Genomic DNA, 22,478 nt, shown 5'->3' on the forward strand with positions numbered 1-22,478 from the left:
CAAAATTCTTTTGTGGTATGCATTAATTGTAATTATTACAACATCGATGGATATACATTCACCCAGCCCAAATCAAGAACTCTTTTAAAAGCTAAAAAGTCAATAGTGAAAACTAAGGCTCGAGTTAAAAGAAAGTCAAGCTGCAGATAAAGATACTTTTTAATATGAAATGCACAAGGGTTTTTTGTGTTATTTTATACAATATTTTCCTTGTTCGTTGTGTTGTTGTTAACATTAGTTATTGACGTTTAGGTTGAGTTATTATTGTGACACTCCAGTTGTATTTTGTGCTTTGTAAGATGTAAGTGAATAAAGAGTTCGATTAGCAGTGATAAGTAGGTAAGTGCAATTTAATGATACGATAATACTTTACAACCAGTGGCCAATAAATGTAAGATTGATACTGCAAGGTTGAAAGATAAGAAAACAGTGATAAGTTAATCTACTGCAGAGAATGATAAGAAACCAGCCAGGTAGGAGAGATTTACATTGTAGCCTCCATACTCTGTGAGGTATGATTTTCTTCTTTATTTAATATTTATTCAACAAAACTTTTGGATAAACTAATTACAGGTATATTTGAAAGTTTCTGGTGTGATGTTTTTGATGTGTAGGGAGTTAAAAGTGTGATTAAGAATTGTTTTGGTAATTTGTGACACTCAGTGTACTCGTAAGTATTTTGGTATTCTTATAGTCTGTATGATGGAACCTGTCTCCTGAACCTCTACCTGGGACTGGCCCAGACCTTACACCACTGGCTATTAACCAGGTAGACAGAAGTTCAAGAGACAGGTTCCACCATACAGAGTATAGTGCCCCAAAAAGCCACACAAGCAATTTTGATGAGTTTTTTGTTTGTGGAAGTGACAAGTGTAGGTATATTACAAAATGTCAGGAAAAATGAATTCTATCTCTTTCAAAAATTCTTTCAAATGTCCAACTAAGCTTATCTAGGATTTAAAAGAAGAAATAGTGCAATCCCCCATTACTGAAAGTTATTACAACTTTTGACATTTCCCTATTAAATATTACAGTTACTCCCACCGCTTACCCATGATAAAGGTTGTTCACAAGCTAATGGGAGAAAGTATGTGTCAGATTGCTGATACCGTTTATTTTTTAATAGTATAGTGAAACCAACTAAATGAAGTAAAAGATATTTTTTCATCACTTGTTTTGGCAAATATTTTGTTAGTGTTTTGAAGAGGAAGATAAGAAATGTAAACCTAAGATCCCTGGGTAGCTATACATTCCATTCCCATGTTAAAGTTGTCACCAGTTTTTAAATTAAAATTGTAGTAGTTGATGTGAGCCACCAACAGATTGCGCCAATCTATATCACTAATTTTTGTCAAATACACAGACTTTTGATCAAAGTCAAACTAATAAATGACCTATGACGAGCTATAGCAACTTTTATGACCATTTCAACTTAGTCAGCAACAATAAATATGGAAGAAAACAGAATTTCAGACTCTAGCGCATTCTGGCTGGCTCACATAACTATGTTATTTTTTTATTAAAAATTGGCGACAGCTGTTCCATATAGATGCAATGTCTACTTCAGTATCCAAAAGTCAATGGTATGATACTGTAAACTGTAGTAATGAAATACCCTTTTTTATTCAGGTATTGGGCTACATGTATCTGTGTTATTTGGTGGACTCTTTCATTTTCCTACACAACTTTATTCTAGCTGCAGTTTAAATATTTTATATTTTAGGTACGGAATTAATTTAAATTATATTTTTAGTAGATGTACATCGAGGTTCCACAAGTTTCGAAATGCTGCTGCAAAATATCATTAAAAGTTGGGAGTTTCATTGTAGCACTGTTAAATATTGTGAGTATTTAATTGTTAAATAAAATAAAATCTGTAGTCTAAGAACTAACTATAGAAAAGTTACATCAGTTCGTTACTTCACACAGAAGATTGCAAAAATGTTTCATCACCTTGAATATCCTGACTTCTTACAAGATTCAGACACACAATAATTCTGAATCATTAAAAAGATTCCCTACCAGTATATTGTAAGCTTTAATTTGTTGTTCGTCATTATCGTCCAAAGGCCGATAAAAACAGCCATCAAGAGTAGGATAAAAGGTTAGGGAGAATACTGAAGGAGTTAAAAAAAAACGTTTAGTACACCCACAACATATAAGGAAGATATGTGTTTTAAATTTCATCACAATCCATGTAGTAGTGTATGAGAAATTGCATTTGCAAAAATACCGATTTCCTGTATGAACAAAAACAAGCAAAATTCAGCGCTAAAATTACCCTTTCAGAAAAGTTTAAGAGATCCTCCAATTCAACAGCTGTATTTTTTGGTCCTCGAATGTGATATTTGATAGCATAAACATTGCAGTTTTATCACACCATTTATTTTAGCTGTGAATTAACAACTATGTAAATTATCAAAGAAGTCTGTTTATTTCTTTATTGACTTTTCAGGTGTTAGGAGTAGTCACAATCGGTACTGCCATCCTGAACCTTAATTCTGACAAACATACTGTCTTTGCAAACGACTTTGCTGCATTCTACCACTACAGTCAGTAAGATTCCGTTTGAATACTTTTCTTTAAATTATGGAATACAAATTGAATACAAGAAAGAGAACGGTAAATACAATAAGATCACTTTCAAAGGAAATAATATAGAATTTTCTGGAAAGGTAGGGTTGTAGGTATAGGGTTCAGCTACCTGTGTCACAAATTAGAGACCAGGGGGCTAGAAGCATTGACTATTAATAATTTATACTTAGAGACAATAAAAAGTTAGAAAACCTACCAACGATACTTACTTTATACTTTACTTTGAAATGGCGATTTGCGACCATACGAATGTAGATATTTTAAGCCAAGTATGAATGGAGATGAGTGTAAGAGGATGAGTGGCGCGATCTTGTTGTCTTGTTAGTGACCAAGACCGATATATTCCTTAGACACAGCTGTTAATTAATAGCCCATACAGCCATTTTGAACTAAGGGACAAACGTTTATAGTGGAATCCTAACTACATGTTTGCCTTGTAATTAACAAATTTGTCTAATTATCAGGATAGTACTGTGGATAGCCAAAGCTGTACTTATTTTTGAGGACATTAATCTCACTTAGGTAATAAAGGTAATCGGCCACTTGGTTTTCCTTTAAAATAAAACAATAATCCATGTTTCTTTCGATAATGTTTTATGTAAGCCGTAGCTGTAATATATCATCATGAGCCTTTAAAATTCTATTAGAGGTACAAAACTTAATCATATTCTAACTAGATGGATCTAAACTTATTTTTTGTCTTTTCCAGTTGGTCTTATATTTATTCTTCTTATCGGTGTGTGCCTTCTCATAACATCATCTATGCTGGTCACAGCTTTGATAAAGGTTTGCTATTCAAAAATACATTTTTCTTTAAGTTTTAAGGAAGAACAAATTAGGATGCACTAGTGAGAGAAGTTAGAAGTAACTATTTTCCAGTATTCTAGTGATCTAATATAAAGATATTTGTGAAAATACTTTTTTCTTAGTTACAGTACCATTACTATATTTTCTATTGTAGCAATTTTTGTTTTGTTTTAGGAAAAGCACAACTATATTCTGCCATTCTTTCTGGTTGAGATTCTGATGTTCCTAATGACAGTTACTGGATTTATAACATTTTTCTTGAAAATGTTTTCAAATCCTTCTCCAAACGCGTTTTACACAATGATACTATTGTTAACTGGAGGTATGTTAGTTAAATTAAAGTATTGAAGGTTCTAAGAAACCAGTTAAAAGGCAAAATAGTTAAGTTTATCCACAGAGAAGTAAGGTACAGAGGAATCTTGCTACGGGACGACCATGCGCTCTAGTATGTTGTACAGGGAATATATTTGTTGCACAAGGATAAAACCGAGCAGCGAGCACTGCGCGCGGAAATTTTTATAGCAAAGGACACTGGATCTTCCTCCACTGTGAGCGTTGTACACCTTGAGATAAAGGTGTGGGGGGGGGGGGGGTAATGGACTTTGCCACAGACATCACTTAAAAAAGTGTAACATGGAATGTTTCCTCTGTACCTTACTTCTCTGTGTCTTATATCACTGCTCCATTCTATACTCAACCTTACGTTCATGATCTACTGAAAATCACAGTCAAGCATGCTGGGTCTCCTAAGAGTAATAGTAATAAAGCAATACATTAATCAAAAGAATAGCAAATTCTTACGAGTTTTCTACTCTGTTCACAATATTTAGTCATCGGTTTGAGGGAAAGTTTTCCCACCACTTTTTTCTGCTTGAAGGCTATGTTGCAGTTGATTGGTGTTTTGATAAATTTTAGCTGTTGATTTATTTTAATGGTAGGATCAAGGATGGAGTGGAGGGGATGGATTTCTTCCCCTAAAACTGCCTAAATTTTGTGAACAGAGTATAGTAAACTCTTTCTACCTATCCATTACTGTTATCAAAACTCTCCTTTAATATAAAATTAATTGAAAGCCAATTACTCTACCTTGGAAGTCAAGTGTTAAAGTAACCAAGATTATAGTCCAGGCGCTAAACGGGTTGAGTATGCACTGAAAGTCTGACAAAATTTGACTTTTGATTATTGTTGGAGACATCTAGTAGATGAAAAAAATCGATGATGTCGCATTTCTAGGGTGGTCACAACTCGGGGGGGAGGGGGGGAAGTTGCGCGGGTCATCAGTTTACGTTTCCGCGTCTAACTCACAAACGGTTAATGATAGAAAAGTGGTTTAAGCGTCTATCTACGCCTAAATATATTGTCTTTCAAAAAGGTTATTACAACCTTTCTTCTATCTCTTATACTTTAGGCGCTAACAAACATTTATTGAAAAAAATTAAATTTAAAAATACTTTTAAATGAAAAATCGGAAATATTGCGCTTGTTTAGGGCATGTTACAAACTATTTATGGTTAGAAAAACTAACAAGTAGTACAACAACAACAAGTTTATGGAAATCTGTGCAAAAACAACAGAGCTACGTTTATTTCAGTAAGAGTAAACGTGGAAAATTCGTAGTGGTACCGAGGCGCGCATGGACGGTACGTAGCCCACATTCGATATAGGTTTGATGTTGTAAGTAACTATAGGAAAGCTGAATTTTTCTTTGCTGTTAGACCATGTTGAGATGAGTATTTTCCCAAAAGTCCCCACTCCTACCCCTTTGTGCTTTCCTCTACCCCCCCCCCTTTTAGATAAATTTACAGTCTCTTAGAAATTAAGCTATAACTTTAAAACGGGTAAGGATAATAACGCAACCTTTTATTAATCATTTTGCGTTACGATATTCTTCAAAAAGTGTATTTACCATGGTATCCTAAATATTCATAGTTAAAAAATATCATAAACATAAAAAAATAATTTTTACGGATTAATTTATGTTACTTTTCTTTTTAGATTTTTTATACGAGGTCGCACAACAAAATGTTTGATACAAAATTTGGGGTGAATAGTTTACATTTTAAAATGATTCATAGTTGTTAACAGTTTGTTTGCATATAGTGGTTATAGATAGTACAGTATATTGATTTTACAGGACTCTGGTTTTTTGTGCACCGCAACAATGAAAAAAATTACGTATATTATGGTTTTTGTATTTGAATTTGTCGCTTTATATAGATTATATAAACGTTATGTAGCTCATTCAGTACATATATAGACTGTAGTGGATACATATGAATGAATATCGTGCAATTGCTGCTGTACGCCAGAGCCTCATTTTATTACACAGGGTGTCTCACCTAAAGTAAACCAATAGATAACTTTTTTATTATGAGATATAGAGTTAACGTCTTATGGGACACTACTCTTATTTTAAGATGATTTTAGTGGTTTCGAATTTTAAAAATATGTTTGCAATTTTCCAATATGGCTGACAACTTTGTTAGTCCTATGGAATACCCTGTATTTTATGATTGTTTTAGAATGTAAACGCACAATTTTTAAACCTTTTCATTCTTGACACTTTTCTCTAAAGCTACTTGTTTAGGAGTTACATCGAAGAAGAAATGGTTTGTGAGTACATCCTGCATCCTGTAGCTCATAAACGAGTAAGTTTAAGAGCGAAAATACAAAGAATAAACAAGTTTTCAAATCACATCTACATTTAAAAAAAACCCATAAAGTTAAATTGTTCCAATATCAAAGTAAGCTACCATTTTTGAAAATGGTGGCCATTTTTAAAACAACAAAATCAGTATTTTTTTACGTATTTTATATATTTTTTGAACGAAGACTTATATGTGACTTATTTATTCTTTGCACTTTCTCTCTCAACTTACTCGTTTATAAGCTACAGGATGCCGAATGTACACCACAAGCCTTTCTTTTAGATATAACACGATGTAACTCCTAAATGGGGTAGGTTTAGAGAAAAAATGTCACGAATAAAAAATAGCTTTTAAATTCTAAAAGAATACTAAAATACATCGTATTCCATAAGAAATAACAAAGTTGTTGGCCATATTGGAAAATGGTGGATATATTTTTTTATTCGTAACCATCCCTAAAAACATTTTTTACAAATAAAGGGGGTCGTCTAATAAAAAGTTAACTCTATATGGAAAATAAAATTTATGTATGTTCACTATGTAATCTCAACCGGGATGAAACGTGTACCCTTTTATAGCAGAATGTCCAATTAAAAAAAAATACGTTAATTTTGGTCTAACAAGTTATATTTAAATTAATATGAGTTTTTTTTTTATGGCAAAGATTGGCGGGCACTTGGAAATTATCTTAAAGAGGCGTGGAGTAAAGGGTGGGAATTGATAATGGAGTATAATTATTAAATTTAAGAATTGAGATATCAATACAAAAATGGGAAAAATCTTTGTAATTTAAAAAAATTATAAAATATTGTTTGTTAAGTATCTATCAAAGTAAATTATAAAAGTAACAGTTTTGTTTTATGAATTATTAACTGTTTGTTGTTGGAAAAATTCAGATTCTCAGTAGGCTACATTTAAATTTTCATTATTCATTCAATTGTTATCTGATCTATATTAGTAGGCCTATGTAGTGCTATTTGTGTATAATCTGTAGTTGAAATCAGTTTATTTTATGAATACTTGTATGTGATTCATGGATTTTTTTTAAACTGTTTTAAAATATTTCAAAATCAGTGTGTCTAACACAAAACAGACGGTCTTTGACCATTGTTCTTTGCATTTAAATAAAAAAACACTGTATTGATATTTTATTACAATGAACACATTTTCTTCTCCTTCTTCTTCAGAAATCTGTATTAATTCTTTTTAAATATTTAATTATCTAATAATTCTTTTTGTAGATTATCGTAACGCAAACATTTTGTTGTGCGACCTCGTATAAAAAATCTAAAAAGAAAAGTAACATAAATTAATCCGTAAAAATTATTTTTTTATGTTTATGATATTTTTTAACTATGAATATTTAGGATACCATGGTAAATACACTTTTTGAAGAATATCGTAACGCAAAATGATTAATAAAAGGTTGCGTTATTATCCTTACCCGTTTTAAAGTTATAGCTTAATTTCTAAGAGACTGTAAATTTATCTAAAAGGGGGGGGGGGTAGAGGAAAGCACAAAGGGGTAGGAGTGGGGACTTTTGGGGAAATACTCATCTCAACATGGTCTAACAGCAAAGAAAAATTCAGCTTTCCTATAGTTACTTACAACATCAAACCTATATCGAATGTGGGCTACGTACCGTCCATGCGCGCCTCGGTACCACTACGAATTTTCCACGTTTACTCTTACTGAAATAAACGTAGCTCTGTTGTTTTTGCACAGATTTCCATAAACTTGTTGTTGTTGTACTACTTGTTAGTTTTTCTAACCATAAATAGTTTGTAACATGCCCTAAACAAGCGCAATATTTCCGATTTTTCATTTAAAAGTATTTTTAAATTTAATTTTTTTCAATAAATGTTTATTAGCGCCTAAAGTATAAGAGATAGAAGAAAGGTTGTAATAACCTTTTTGAAAGACAATATATTTAGGCGTAGATAGACGCTTAAACCACTTTTCTATCATTAACCGTTTGTGAGTTAGACGCGGAAACGTAAACTGATGACCCGCGCAACTTCCCCCCCTCCCCCCCGAGTTGTGACCACCCTAGAAATGCGACATCATCGATTTTTTTCATCTACTAGATGTCTCCAACAATAATCAAAAGTCAAATTTTGTCAGACTTTCAGTGCATACTCAACCCGTTTAGCGCCTGGACTATTAGTTATCTCTTACAAAATGAACACTATTTACTAGTTATTTTTAAGATTTTGCTGATATGAGTAATGTATATTTCATCAGTTAAGCCAACAGTGACTTTTTTTTCGGAAAACGAGCGAGGTTAAAAATCACACTGTTTAGCTTTAAAAGTTAGCTCCCCAAACGGCTTCTGTCCTTTTTCACTATTATAAAACAAATGGCAGTTAGACAGTCAATGACAAAATATTTTGGCTGTAAACTATAAGTATCAGGGGACCGAGCTTTGCTCGGGTAACTTTTTTAGTATACTCTGAGAGTATTCTTTGGATAATGTCATCTGTTTTGCAGTCTATTTAACTTCTGTTAAAATCGTAGTTGACTGAAATAAGGAGAAAAAAAAGAGTTTTGCAATAAAAGAATTTTGTTTTGGAGCCCATAATCTTCCTAAACTATAGAAAATACCCGGTATTTTCACGCTGAATTCGAAAAAGGCTATCATTAGGAAGAAAATCGTCACACCTTCCTTCCCTTGAAGTATTAGCATAGACAAAAAGAATGAAATATAGACTGTCAGCCGTGCTGCGGTTGCCATGGTTACCATAGGTTCCGGCGCTGTAGTTTACGTAGTGCCATTATACTCAATGGTAGTGTACGCCGTAACTACCGTGGTGCTCCAAGCGGTGAGCACCAGAACCTATGGTAACCGCAGCACAGCTGACGGTCTATATTTAATTCTTTTTGTCTATGGTATTAGTCACTACAAGAACTTGGGCTTGCTCCCCGGAACCTTTCCTTTAATCTTAAATATGCCAACAGCATAAATAAACAAAAAGAAAAATTCAAATAAATCAAACTGCTTTATACTTCAAGATATGTATTGAAAACAGCTGTTTTGCTACAGTTTGATCTATTACAAGACATTTCTGTAAGCTGTTTTGTTTTATGTTTCAGGTGGATGTTTCTACTGCTTCATTGTTGTCTATAGTTACTATAGAGAAGCTACTTGGAGCTCTACTATAACATGAGAAAGAGACTGAGGAAAGAAATAAGTGACTCAAGAGTTTTACTTATGGTTAAACTCATAAGATGATGCTACAAAGAGGCATAAAAAAATCTACCTTAAAGGCTAAACATAATTTAGTCCCTCAAATTATTAATATATGTACCTGTAATTTAAAGATAATTTTTAAAAAAATTGTTGACCATGTAGGCTATGATATGATGTTATACATTTTGGGATGTTAAAAGATTATTTAATGACTAAATAATTACCACTTTTAGAATCAACTGCTCAATTGGTTAACACATATTGTTAAAAATCCAACAATATTAACAGCTGATATATACTGTTATTTCATCCCATGCTTTTTTTCTGCAGATGTTTCTTAACAAAATGTATACCTCAGAATAATTCTGTTGTATATATAAACATACTCGTACTCTTTTAAACTAATGTATTCACTTTGTACGTTTTATAGGAAATTTATTTGTGCATAATGTATATATTTCTCTGGTAAAATAGGTATTGATGAAATGCTTTAACTTAATTTATTTTTGTTATTGTTTTGTTTTGTTTTGTATTTTATGTAAGAACATTTAGAAAATACATTAAAACCGTTTTGTATTTAAATGTGTCCATTTTTCCTTCACCTTTCCAATCATTTTCCCATAGTTGAGACCATCTTGAATCATTTTAGTTGGGTTGAATTGTTCACCACCAAAAGAGTTGAGAGTGAATAGTTGTTCAACAATAAATGCTTATTGGTCCCAGGATTAATTTAACTATATACTCTCCACTATTTGCTAAAAAAAGTGTTTGTTACCCTGTAAATAAACCCATTTCTATTCCTGAAGGTGGATATTGAATTCAAAAACACAGAAGAACTTGAAGTTCTCTATGTCAATTTATCTTCTGTTATAAAAATAAAAATTGAATTGGTTACATTCTGTCAATTAGGTACATTAGGTTGGCAAGTTCTTTCACTTTTGCTCTGTCTCCTCCTCCTGGTTTGGTTTATTAAGCATTTTAAAAAACCCCAGTTCAAAAACCTTGCCAGTACAATCTGCTAAAAGGATGGCATAATGTTGATTTTTAATGTGGGTTCTTGACACATTATAGTACTAATACTTTGAAAACAATTTCATTTGAATTAGCAGCTTAAACTACAGTATATTCCAGTATATTCTAATAATAACAGTACTGTACCTACCATATTTAATGAATGTGTTTTTACTCCATAACAAACATCCAAACACAGTTTCAGGATTTGTATTAATTGCGGAAGGCACAGGGAACAACAATAATACTTTTTACCTTATAAAAACAAACATGTTTTCCATTTTTGTGATGTTAAACTTATTGAAAGTGATTGTTTCAAATGGATTTATTGCTGAGATTCAAATCAGTTTACATTTTTTTTTACCATTTCATTTCATAGATAGAGGTGGTATTGCATTATGTTCATGTTGGGCACCAGGGCATTTGAATCCATCTATTTAGTAATTCAATAGCTCTAGCTGTGGGACTTCCCTACTCAACTCATGTTCGTGTGTCCGTGTGTGTGTTTGAGTGTGTGTATGCGCGCGTGTGTGGGTGCCATTGCCATACGCCGGGGCTGGCTGGTCCCCCCCGCTGGTCTGGGAGGGGAGGGAGTCAAGGTGTCAAGTGGGAGGGGAGTTGGAAATTGAACAGCCTTCCTACTTCTATTTATAGCTCAAATCGCAGTGAGGTAAGTTTGTTAGAGCACTGATTGGTTTTGTTTCCATTGTTTTGTTGTTGTCCATTGTTGTCATGGTCACTTTCCCTGTTACAGCTGCCAGACCAGTTTTGAAGACTTTGAGGTTAGGTTACTAATGTTAGTGTACATCAGTTGTAATAATCATATGGATTTAGTTGTTACGGTATTTGTTATATGATCGGTTTTGAGTTAGAGTTAAGCCTGTGTCACACTACGCTACTTTACTAGCAGCTAGCGAAATAGCAGCTACTAAGTAGCCAATGTGACATAGACAGTAGCAGCTACTAAGAGTAGCGCGCTAGTGAAATTTTACTAGCATGGAAAGTTGAACATGTCCAACTTTCCGTGCTACTAAACTGCGCTAGTGAGTCACGTGACCAACTAGCAGCTATCAAGTAGCGACTGTCGCCCAGTGTGACAGCTTCAATAGCAGACTAGCGGCTACTTGCACCACGTGCTGTCTGCCTGATTTGTTTATTCTCGTTCATTTTGAATAATTTCTGAAGTAATCATGAGTGATCCGAAGTGGGGTGGGGGAGATGTGATTAATTTTTTGAACCTGTATAAAAAATATCCGTGTCTTTGGGACATAACCTCTCTTGAGCTAAACTAGTAGTAGCAGCTAGTGAATAGACGCTACCAAAATAAGTGTGACAGGAAAAGTAGCTGCTATTTCAGTAGCTGCTACTAGGTAGCTGCTAGTAAGTAGCCAAGTGTGACACAGGCTTTAGGTATCATCAGGTTTGGTGGTTCTGGTTCGATACTGTCTGTTTAGTTACCATTGTTAAAACATAGATAAAACATAATATTCTAGATGAACTCATCCAGGTTTGTTATAGTAGTTTTATTTATGTGTTAAGTTTATTTTAGTTATTCTTTCTCAACTATAATGTTTATGATTGATTATTTCCATAGACAAAAGACAATTTGTCTATGTTATTACCTTGACAATTCAAAATACTTCCAAGATCTTTTTAACCATGCTTTATAAATTATAACTTACATTTTTGTTAGCTAATTTTTATTGTTATATTAATTATATTTTTGTTTATTTTATCTTCTGTTTGACAAAAAATTACCCACACCTATACTAAGTTGTTATAAATACCAAGTAAAATGTTTAAAATTGCAATAATACACTTAATTTATTATTGTATTTTACATCCTAAATTTATGTCCTTTTGATGACATGAAATAGTTGATAATTTAATTAGGCCTATCAAATATTTAATTTACTCATAAATTTCATAAAACACTATGGCACAAAGCTGTTTGATTGCTGAATTTGAAATGTGAACAAAAACTGTTATCTAGTTTCCTGTAAATGATAATAAACTTTTCTGTGAAGATACGTAAATTTTGGTTAGAAGAATGCTTTACCAATGTTCTCCCATGCTTATCGAAATAAACTACTTTTCACTTAATCTTTTGTTGCATATAGGGGCTACAATACAACGTCTTTTAAACACGTCTAAATTTTAGGTACGGTACTTATTTTCTAGTTTACCATTTAATTTTAAATTGTTAAAAATTATGTCAATCAGGTTGAAAATGCATTAGGCTAGTTGGAAATGGCTTTGGTTTCAACAGTGACAAGAAAAGAAATGGTTTGCTCATGATGAGTCAGTTGTGATTGTGAAGCTAAACAAGAGATAACGATAAAGTAAAAACAGCAATATGACTTCAGCTACACCGACACCAGTTTTAAAGGTAACAGGTAACGTTACTGAATAATCCAGAGATTAATTTTGATATTGCCTACTTTCAATTCAAAGTTACCGTCCAAAAAAGTCTATAAGTCAACGGTGACATAAGCATTTTTATCAGCCTCTTTTTTTTGACCTTAAATGTGTTTAAAGTTTTTCTTGCTCTATTGTAACAAATATGGTTGTACAGTAAGCAATAAAAGTTAATTTGATAACAGAAAATGAACAGTTTTATCTTTTGGAATTGGCAAGCCATTTAAATCCTAATCAATGTTGTTGTACCATTTACAACGTGGGAATGCTTTGTAGGTTAAACTTTTTGATGCTGATACTATCACATTTGTTTGTAACTATAGAACATTCAATTTGTTTAAATAGCCTAGTAGAAAAGGAGAACTTCCCACACCACATCACCACTGTAATCCCTTATTGACAATAGCTTAAGTTAAAAGTCAATAAAATGTTATGACTCATAATTGGTTTGTCATGTAAAGTCAATTTTTAATTATTTTTTATTTCTAAAGGTAGAACTAAAGCTAACAAAACAAAACAAATTGAAAATGTAGCGGTTCTTGTCAGATTCAGACAAAATCAAATTACACATAACACACTCATAAAATAAATGGCTCTACAAATTTTAATACACTGTTTTCTTATTTAACTGTGTAAACGTTGTTTTACCAGACAAACGCACGTGGGTTTTGCGGCTGCTGTTCGCTTCAAGCTGGTGGCATTTTTACAGGAGTTCTTTCATCAGTAAGTATGTGGTTTACATCTATCAGTATGACATAAGGTTTTAGTTTCAACGTATGTACCAATAATGTTAACTAGCAAACCTGGCACAATCTAGACAGGAGAAGAAGGATTTGTATTGATCTTTTTAATTTTACATTTTCTGGTTTTTGGTTTTGTTGTTAAAGGTGGTGGTGGAGATGGTAAAAGGCCTAACTGATTTCACAGTTTACGTGCAGTTTTTGCAGTTTTTTTCTGTGAAAGTCAGTAAAACCCCAACCTAAGGGATAGAGATAATTTGGATTCACTCTAATCTTTCCTCTTCCCTTCATAGGAAAGTTTTCATTCCTTTCTTTCGTTGTTTTTGTTCGTTCTTTTTTTTAAATTTAAAAGCCTGTATGTATCCTTTTGGTTCTTTTTATTTCCCTAGCTACTTTCCTAAATGTCTCTCAATTGTTTCCTTGTCCCTCATCAAGTTTTATTATCTCATCTCTAGACCTTTTCCATCCAAGACTTCTTCCTGTTCTCTCCTATTTGCCTCCTGAAGTGGACAATTTATCAATAGGCCTACGTGACTCGTGGTCTCTATTTTTTTGTGCAGCTGCATACTACCTCTTCCAACAAGTTAAATCTCCACAAATTCATCCATGTCGTGTGACAAACTGTGTTAAAAAATGGCCCATCTCCCAATCTTGTTCAAGTCTCTTTCTGATGTTTGGCAAATATACAAACGTTTCCCTTTCTCATCCGCTCCCAGTGCATGACACACAACTAATGTCTCCTCTCTTCTGGCACTCTTGTTTTTCGTTGTAGTCCTACTAACGGCCTTGTCTTCAAAAATCCTAATCCTTTCTTTAATGAGCAGGTTGAGTGGTATGGCTCCGGTCAAAACCCTAATCGTATTATGCGATACTGTGTTGTATGATTTCCATACTTCAACAAAACTCTTCTTTGCATACGCAAAAGATTCCGTCTCAATCTTAATCTTCCTAGCATCCTTACCCCAGGAGTCACATCCGTAAAACATTTTTGGCTCAAAACCCTTTGTACAGTGTCATAAAATGCTTCCCAGTCATGCATCAATTGGCTCTGGCCTGTCCTGCTAATTATGTGAATACTCCTTTAATTTTTTTCACATATTCTCCGTATGTTTTTCTATAGCCATTCCTTTACCTACAGTCACTCCTTAATCAACCCTGACGACATAAGGTTCCTGTTTAACACAACAATGGTGTTTTCCAGAATTTTTGAGACCATCCCATCCTACCTTCCATAATCAAATATTATTTTCGGAAATGAAAACCATGCTTAAAACTAATATCAATAACTTTTGATAATTATTCTTGTGCACCTATCTTAAATAATCATACAGGAGAATGCAGGTGCCATCCCTCACAATAGATAAAATTGGAGAGTAACAAATAGGTAGGAAATAACCATCTTTCACCCAATAAAACTAAATTGCACCACTTTAACTTCATAATCTTTATAGCAACTTAGCAGACGCACAGGCACAGCCTATGTCTGCTAATTCCAGAACTAATTAGATAGGAACAACCTTTTACACATGTATATAGTTAATTAGTTATAGTTAGTTAGTTTAGTTTTGCATAAAGCCCTTTTTTCTTTTGTACATTTGGTTGTGTAATTTTTATATATGTGGTGGAATAAATTCATAATTCATTCAATTCATTCAATTCATTCATTCATTCATTCAATTCATTCATTCATTCAAAATCCCGTTCCGACGCATAGTCCAACTATATATATAGTTTGTAAACTCTTTCAAATAAGATAGGTATACACGCTTTGTACAAAGTTTTATCAAAATTGTATTATTTTTGCTCAAGTTATGGTGCTTACGAACACATATATAGCCTGCATATGAAACAAGTTTTAACAATTGGTGTTTTGGTCTTGTCATGAGACCAACAATAATATATACCTTTATTTCTTACAGAGATAATTTGCTAAAACAATACTTTAAAACTTTTCATTCAAATGGCGACCATACAAAGTAGGCATTTTCAATTAAGTCTGCTTTAAAATTCAATCCTGTAGCTTAATAGTATATAAATGTTTGTGATGTTATACGACTCTAAAGTTTTACAGTTACTTTTAAAAGCTACAAAACCAACTTGGGAGATGCTTTAAAAATGCTCCATGTTATAGAATTCTCAATGCCCCATCTCTAAAATCGATACAGCATTTGTACGGAAGACGGTAACCTTTTCACTCTTGGAACAGTAACTGACTCCAGAACTCGCTTGTCGCTAAACCGCCCTAAACATGTAGAAGGTCCATTCCATAAGCATCTAGACTGCCAGTGCAACTCCTAGGATCGTAGGATCGAGGATCAGATCGAAAAACCCCCCACCACCGCTCAGTGCCGATGGCGTGACGTCAACCATTACTGCAACAATACGGAACTGAGTCATGAGGCTTTGTGGTGTAGTGGATAGCGTGTCGGGCTGATAATCTGAAGGTGCCGGGTTCGAATCCCACCGGGAGCACTAACTTTTTGTCAACAATTTTTTTCATATCAGCAAGTTTGGTTGGTTTGGTTAGGTTATGACAGTTTAACTTTATAATTAAAAGATTTTAAAATTGAATTTGAGACATTTATAATTTTATTTTTAGAACAGAGCTATTTTTTGATTAGTAAACCTTCATTCGAGTTTATCATTATCAGCAAGTTTGGTTAGTTTGGTTAGGTTATGATAGTTTAATTATATTTAATTCAAATTTAATCTACAAATTATACGTTTTGACAGCGACAGTGATACAGATAACAATTTTCGACGAACAGTTAGATAAGCTTTGCTGATGCGCCGGTATGATTCGGAAGCGTACGACATGGTGCGGTGGTGGGGGGTGATCTACTGATCTGATCCACGACCCTCGGGCTCGGAGTTGCACTGGCAGTCTAGACGCTAGTGTCCATTCCCGCACTTTACATGTGACGCAACATGAGCTTTCACCTCTTGTAAAAAGTTACTTCCTTTAATTAATATTCATTTTGAAATATTTTGTGGATTTAAGTTCCATTTCGTGATTTAGGTTTTAGTCATAGTTTAAAGACATATTTATCCATGTCCACATTTTCCCTCCTCCTCCCTCTCCAATAGTACAAAAACATTTTCATTTCTCAAACTTGAACTAACCCTTTGAAAATGTAAATTCGACTAACAGGAGAGGTCCCGGGCTGGGGACCGGCATAGCGGAGTTAAAAATGTGTTGGCCCTGAAAAGGGCCGTTTGGCCAAGAGCTCGTACGTCACTTGGCGGAAGGGGCCCACAACCCATAGCCCAAAAAATCTACTCAATAAAAGTGGTATGATAATACCGTTTAGCGTAAGACGCTGACAATTTAAATCGAACAAACTGAAGCGTATAGGTTGAGCCCGGTTCGGTCAACACTCGAAGTCTTGGCTGTGGTGTTTCTTGAGCCTCCTCCGCGTCCTCCACCGAGGGGTCAAGAACGTCACAACAGTCAAGCGCTTCCAGAGCAACCTCATCAGGTAAAGGCAGCCCTTCCCTTACGTTTACAGCAAACGGATTCCTCAACATACTGCCACAAAGTAAGTTACGTGTTTACAGTGTGAAAGTTATTGAGAAACAGAATTTTTGGTTTCCATGGTTAAATATTTATTTTTTCACTGTTGAAATGGTGTTGCTAAACAATGCATTGATACATCACACCATAGGTTTAAATGAATCCTTGGGCATCTTAGGATGTAGTTTCAGTCAAGCAATTGAAATCCTAACAAGTAGGCCTATTTACTGGTAGTGAACTCACAGGCTTTTTGTTTTAGACATGTTTATTTATTACAGAGGAATGAATGCATTTGTAAATACATAATAAGGAAAATCGAAAGGATAATCAATCTGCCTTCCCGAATACTGATACCTTATAGTTGTGGCAACTCATATTTTAGTTTGGTCAAAACAAAAGCAAGGTCAATCTGATATTTCTTGCTTCCCAACTATCGATAAATGATGGTAAATTAAAATTAAGATGAATTGGTAATAATCTGTTTAAAATATTTTCAGGTATACAATGCATTACTCATATATTGGTTCATCTCGTCGATGGGCCGAGTCCACAGCAGTGATGATAACTTTCTGGGTAAGTTTTCTATGTACAAATAAATAATCCTTTATAGTCACATAAATGTTGTATAGCAAAAGTAGCTAAAGATATTGTCAAGATTACTACTAACTTATAATAAAAAATAAAAAAATAATAAATATCTATAATTTTTTAATTTTAACGTGCATATTGTTTCAAATCAGACTATTTGATTTAGGAGGCCTCCCTTTACAATGCCAAATTCAAGGAAGCCATTACAATTCAACTTTTTGAAGTAGCAGATTAAACTAAGAATAGAGCTGGATAACACAGCCTCAGGATTCAGTTTGGGGGGAGGATGCCCCTCCCATCTGGTAAAATGTAAAGCCTAAAAACATCCTGGGCAAAAAAAGGTTCACCCTGATATTTTGTGGGGGGATTCCCATCCCCCAATCTCCCGCTGGGACTTCCACGAGGGGCATTTAGCAATAAAATGTATCTGCTACCCATAAATGGGCAGATCCAGGGGGGCTGTGTGGGCTGTAACCTCAAATTTTTTTGTGTATTATATGTCATAACGTCAAAAGCCAAGAAGAAAACATATTTTACTCTACATTGTTACCTCTACCCCCCAGGTTGGCCGAAAAAATGTAAGTTTACAGTCCACAATTACCCCCAGCCCACAGTTGGTTTAAGCACTCTTTGAGATTATTCAAAAACAGCCCCCTTTTCAATTGGCTAGTTCTGCCCATACCCATTACCCATGAAGAACCTGGAAGATAATTTAAAATTGTAATTTTACATAGGTAGGTACTGTGTGGCGAAAAATAGTAAACCTATGATTTTTCCGGCTTCTATTTAATTTAATTTAATTCTAACGTAAAGTGCTTTTGAGTTTGATTGAAATAATTTTTTCACAACGATTTCTCTAAGAAACTGGGGGAATCTCAAAAACTGTTATACTTAGGAAACTCTTAAGTTTTTTAGCAACTAATCCATTATCTCTTCATCTCAATGATCCTGTTTGTAGGAAACTTGGTTGGTGTGATGAAAAATAACCAGTAAGATGTTAATTGTTGTGTGTTATGTTTCAGTTGTAACAGTTTTGCTGGAAGTGTTGATTTTCCTAGCCTTGGTACACATTGTGGTCAGTGTTCTTCTCATCCATGGAGTTGTTAAGGTAAATTGGTGAAAACCCCTTATGAAAAATAAATTCAAAGCAAATTAGCATACAAAAAGCTATGAGTAAGAAGTGACACCAACAAATTGATTTCGGGAAGTTTTGTAAACAAGGTTAAAAAATGAATTTAGTGTTAAGAATTAGTTCATGCGAACCATGTTAAAATTACATTAACTTAAAGATTGTTGTGGATATTTTCCATAATTATTTGTAAAATACAAAGTTTTCACGACGTTTCGATATCTGGAATTTGATACCGTCCTCAAATGAGAAAGAGTAAGTGTGTTTGTTTACTAATCTTGTTATGTTTTCTGTAATTTCTCAAATGTGTAATATATATTTTTAACCCTTTGAGTGCCAACGTCCGGGGAACCGGACGTTTTTAAAACGAGCCAAAAGTGCCGACGTCCGGCCGACCGGACGTTTTTAGAACGAGCCAAAAGTGCCAACGTCCGGCTGACCGGACGTTTCGTAATGATCGAACAGTTGTCATAACAACCGAATGGATACTCGGATTCTTTTAACCCATATATTAACATTGAGTCGAAAGTTACTAGATGCGATACATCGATTTTCGTTGGTCGAAATATCGAAAATTCTATTTTTACGGAATTTTAACCTAAAAATCGCCAGATCGCGCTCGGCATTTTTAGCGCGATCTTCGGGAAAAATCATCGGCATTTTTTGAGCGTTACTTTTATTTCTCGCCTGGCACTCTAAGGGTTAATATATCTGTCAAAAGTGTAATAATTATTTTTTTCTGAAATCCCCATATATTAACCAGTTTTGCTTCAAATTTTATCTATAATATTAAATATATAATTTTTTCCAAGAATACACATCCAGACCGTTCTTGGAAAAGGGGTGGGTGGCATTATTGATACGCTATGTTTTATCGAAATTTGAGACCAATAGGTGTTTTTTGCTTAGTCGAGTAGACATGGATGACCCATATATGGTATTATTTAAGATTTCTTTGTCTTTATGTGGACCGTCCTCAATATGATGACAAAAATTACTTTCTTCTTAAAAAAGTAGATTTTATTTAGATAAACTTCAAAAGCTTTGTTGCATTTTATACAACTAAAAAAAATTTAATGTAGTTCCTTGACTTTTCGAGGACTCTGTTGGGATCTACCCTAGTCTATAAACCAATTGTGTCATTAAATCATACAACTATTATTTGTGTTGCAGGCAAAACCTGATCTAGTGATGCTATGGGTTGTTGTATACATCTCCTCATGTATCGTGGTCGGTGGTCTTTTCACCATAACTCTAGCTTACGTCCTCGACAAGGCTTTTCTCTTCATCATATTCCTCAATTGTAAGTATGAGATTACTGTTTTACTTGGAAGTAGTAGTTTAGTTCTAGTAAGTTGACGAAGTTTACTTCTTGTCAACTGCAAATTATTTGTTATGGCCATTACAATGGTGATTCCATGAGGTGTGCTTGGTATGCACATTATCGATGTAGATTTTTGTGGGCTTCACTCACCTTTATTTTTGTTCGTGATGTTCGTGCGGGCCAAAAATAGTTTTTTTTAATACCCTGAAGAAGCGGAACGTTGTTTTGAGTTCCGCGAAACGTCGGACCTTGATGCCGTGGACGATTTTGTGTTGTATATATGTGTGTTTATGTGTTTTGACGAGTCCCGGACATCACAAACAAAAATAAAGGTGAGTGAAGCCCACAAAAATCTACATCAATAATATAATAATATAATATAATAATAATAACACCTCGCCTAAAAAGCATGTCGTTCAAAAACAGAAATGCACATTATCGTCAATGGTATACACTAATAGCTATTTACATTACAAGTGTAGTAAGAGCGTTTTTACATCACGCAGGTGAATGTTGTGCAACGAGCGGAAGCGAGTTGCATAATTCACCTAAGAGATGTAAACACGCTCTTGCGTAACGTGTAACGTACAAGATTTTACCTGACCCGACAATATACATGGGTTTACGTACAATATTTTTCATTATCCATTTCACTCATCGTCTAACAGTAACGTTCTTTTACAAACAAAAGCTAGGTTAGGAAAATACTTTAAAGCATAACAATAACATTCAAGCACACAGCTGATTTCTAGCGTTGAACGTCGATGCCTCCATAGAGGTATATCTTTTTAAGTTAAGCACTCAATGTTATTTAAATGGGTTTCATTACATCACCGAGTGAGTTTATTTTCAACTTTACATCACTCGAGAAGTAAGGAAGTTGTATACATCACGCTTGGGATAGGGAAGTTTAACATGACGGGTTAGGTAAATTGTTTTTAAAAAAACTTGCTTAGCAAATTATGACATTCCAGAACATCCTTGTTGCTTACAAATCAACTGTTGTAGTTGATTGTATGAAGTTTTAGTTGACTACATTAACCTGTGGCCAGCCTCACTAAAAACAATAAGCTGAAAAGTTTTTTTACATCTCAAAGTTGAGCCTCAAGTTGAACAAATAATAATGCTTGGATTAGCTCATAAATGGTTTCAAAGACAAACCAATCTTTTAAACACTTTCTGCAAAGTATACTAATTTGCTTTTGTGAAATAAAATTAAAATTATATTTATTGTTTAACCCGTTCGATGCTAGAGCCCAAAAAATGCTAGAGTTATTTACTTATTTTGTCCCAAAAGTGCTTGGTTTGCCACGGGGCGAAGCCTAGTGTGCGAGAAAAAACCAGTAAAAATAAAATTGTTTATCTCAAAAGTGCTAAGCAACGATATATTGGGCCTCGATCGTATGAGGAATTGAAAGAAACCATGACTCTTTCAAAAAAACAAGCGAGTCACCTGATATGCCCGTTTAAACTCAGTTGATCGAAATTCATGCCGGCTCGTCTCTTAACACTATTCGGATGAAACGCGAACAACAATATATCATTCTATAGCACTTTTTGGTTAAATAGCACCAAAGGGTTAAAACAACCAGAGTACTATTTACCTCTAGTGCAACTGGAACTTGTATCATTTATTGAATATCTTGGTTGTGAATAAACATAAAAATACTAAATAGTTGAAAATGTTACTTTCTATGACAATTGTAGACAAAATAATATATGTAACAGATTACAACAAACTGCAACTAAATTTTTATAGGAGATTTAATTAATTGTTTTCTCCTTCTGGTAATCAGGAAAATTGGCGATCCGGATGGTTTTAGAAAGGGTAGTAAGAGGATACTGTATTAGAAATCAAATGCAACCAATTAATGTGATGTTTAAATTTTCAGTTCTGTTCATTTTTAACGTGATGATGACTCTTCGGCTGTACAGGGAAATGATTGGAGTGAGAGACTCCGTCTAACAGTGTTAAGATAATAAACCTACTGATCATTGAGTGAACAACGTGTGATAATAATTAACCTCTATGACAATAAGAACGTTAATTTTATACTAAAATAGTCAAATAGGGTGTTATTACGATTTTTAATTTTGATTTTCTACCATATACTGCTGCATTCTTTACACTTTTACCATCACTTAATTTTAAGTTTATATTTTGTCCTATTGTAAGATATTTTTACTGTTTGTAATAAAATGATCTCAGCATAAATTGGGATTTTATTTTCCTGTTCATTTGTCTAGGGTTACTTTTTTATCTGTTAGGCCTAATTAAAAAATATTAAACTGAAATTGTAAAAATAACTAATAGCATCAAACCTTAAATTTTACTCAAATAAAGAAGCTCCAATTAATCTTTAATGCGAGTTTAAACTGAAACCTTCAAATTCCAGAGATTTTGATTGTCCATCTATACACAAGTTTACATAACCTATATCTACAAATTTATTAAAACACATCGTATGCTACTTTCTTACAAAAAATTCATTGTAGATTCATATTATTGAACT

The 22,478-nt window shown here is 33.8% G+C and overlaps 2 protein-coding genes across 4 annotated transcripts; both read left to right on the forward strand.

Moving 5' to 3' along the window:
- Positions 1-465: 465 nt before the first annotated feature.
- LOC128987792 (uncharacterized) lies at positions 466-9,347 on the forward strand. The gene is made up of 6 exons (XM_054408818.1): positions 466-512; positions 1,757-1,843; positions 2,456-2,552; positions 3,305-3,381; positions 3,577-3,724; positions 9,145-9,347. Exons 2-6 carry the CDS (start codon positions 1,757-1,759, stop codon positions 9,216-9,218), a joined length of 483 nt encoding a protein of 160 aa, XP_054264793.1. The 5' UTR covers positions 466-512; the 3' UTR covers positions 9,219-9,347.
- A 1,491-nt stretch (positions 9,348-10,838) lies between these two features.
- On the forward strand, positions 10,839-22,180 carry LOC128987923 (uncharacterized). Of its 3 annotated transcripts, none has more exons than XM_054409017.1 (7): positions 10,839-10,922; positions 12,476-12,641; positions 13,322-13,393; positions 17,422-17,497; positions 18,535-18,620; positions 19,815-19,944; positions 21,858-22,180. In XM_054409017.1, the coding sequence occupies exons 2-7, from the start codon at positions 12,609-12,611 to the stop codon at positions 21,929-21,931; spliced, it is 471 nt and encodes a 156-aa protein (XP_054264992.1). In that variant the 5' UTR covers positions 10,839-10,922; positions 12,476-12,608; the 3' UTR covers positions 21,932-22,180. The 3 variants fall into 3 exon arrangements, with proteins under 3 accessions (XP_054264992.1, XP_054264991.1, XP_054264990.1); XM_054409016.1 differs by lacking the exon at positions 10,839-10,922 and adding an exon at positions 10,926-11,034; XM_054409015.1 differs by lacking the exon at positions 10,839-10,922 and adding an exon at positions 11,673-11,759.
- The last annotated feature ends 298 nt before the right edge of the window (positions 22,181-22,478 follow it).

This window comes from Macrosteles quadrilineatus, unplaced genomic scaffold, assembly GCF_028750875.1.
Source record: "Macrosteles quadrilineatus isolate MER2022 unplaced genomic scaffold, UCM_ALF_1.0 Scaffold_2__2_contigs__length_208266976, whole genome shotgun sequence".
NCBI lineage: Eukaryota > Metazoa > Arthropoda > Insecta > Hemiptera > Cicadellidae > Macrosteles > Macrosteles quadrilineatus.

What these genes read in the sequence shown, in the direction of transcription:
- LOC128987792 (XM_054408818.1), top strand. Translation starts at nt 1,757, where the DNA reads ATGTACATCGAGGTTCCACAAGTTTCGAAATGCTGCTGCAAAATATCA. An exon ending in TTGTAGCACTGTTAAATATT is followed by an intron (nt 1,844 to 2,455) that starts GTGAGTATTTAA and finishes TTGACTTTTCAG; the next exon opens with GTGTTAGGAGTAGTCACAAT. An exon ending in TGGTCACAGCTTTGATAAAG is followed by an intron (nt 3,382 to 3,576) that starts GTTTGCTATTCA and finishes GTTTTGTTTTAG; the next exon opens with GAAAAGCACAACTATATTCT.
- LOC128987923 (XM_054409017.1), top strand. Translation starts at nt 12,609, where the DNA reads ATGACTTCAGCTACACCGACACCAGTTTTAAAG. An exon ending in CACCGACACCAGTTTTAAAG is followed by an intron (nt 12,642 to 13,321) that starts GTAACAGGTAAC and finishes TTGTTTTACCAG; the next exon opens with ACAAACGCACGTGGGTTTTG. An exon ending in TTACAGGAGTTCTTTCATCA is followed by an intron (nt 13,394 to 17,421) that starts GTAAGTATGTGG and finishes AAATATTTTCAG; the next exon opens with GTATACAATGCATTACTCAT.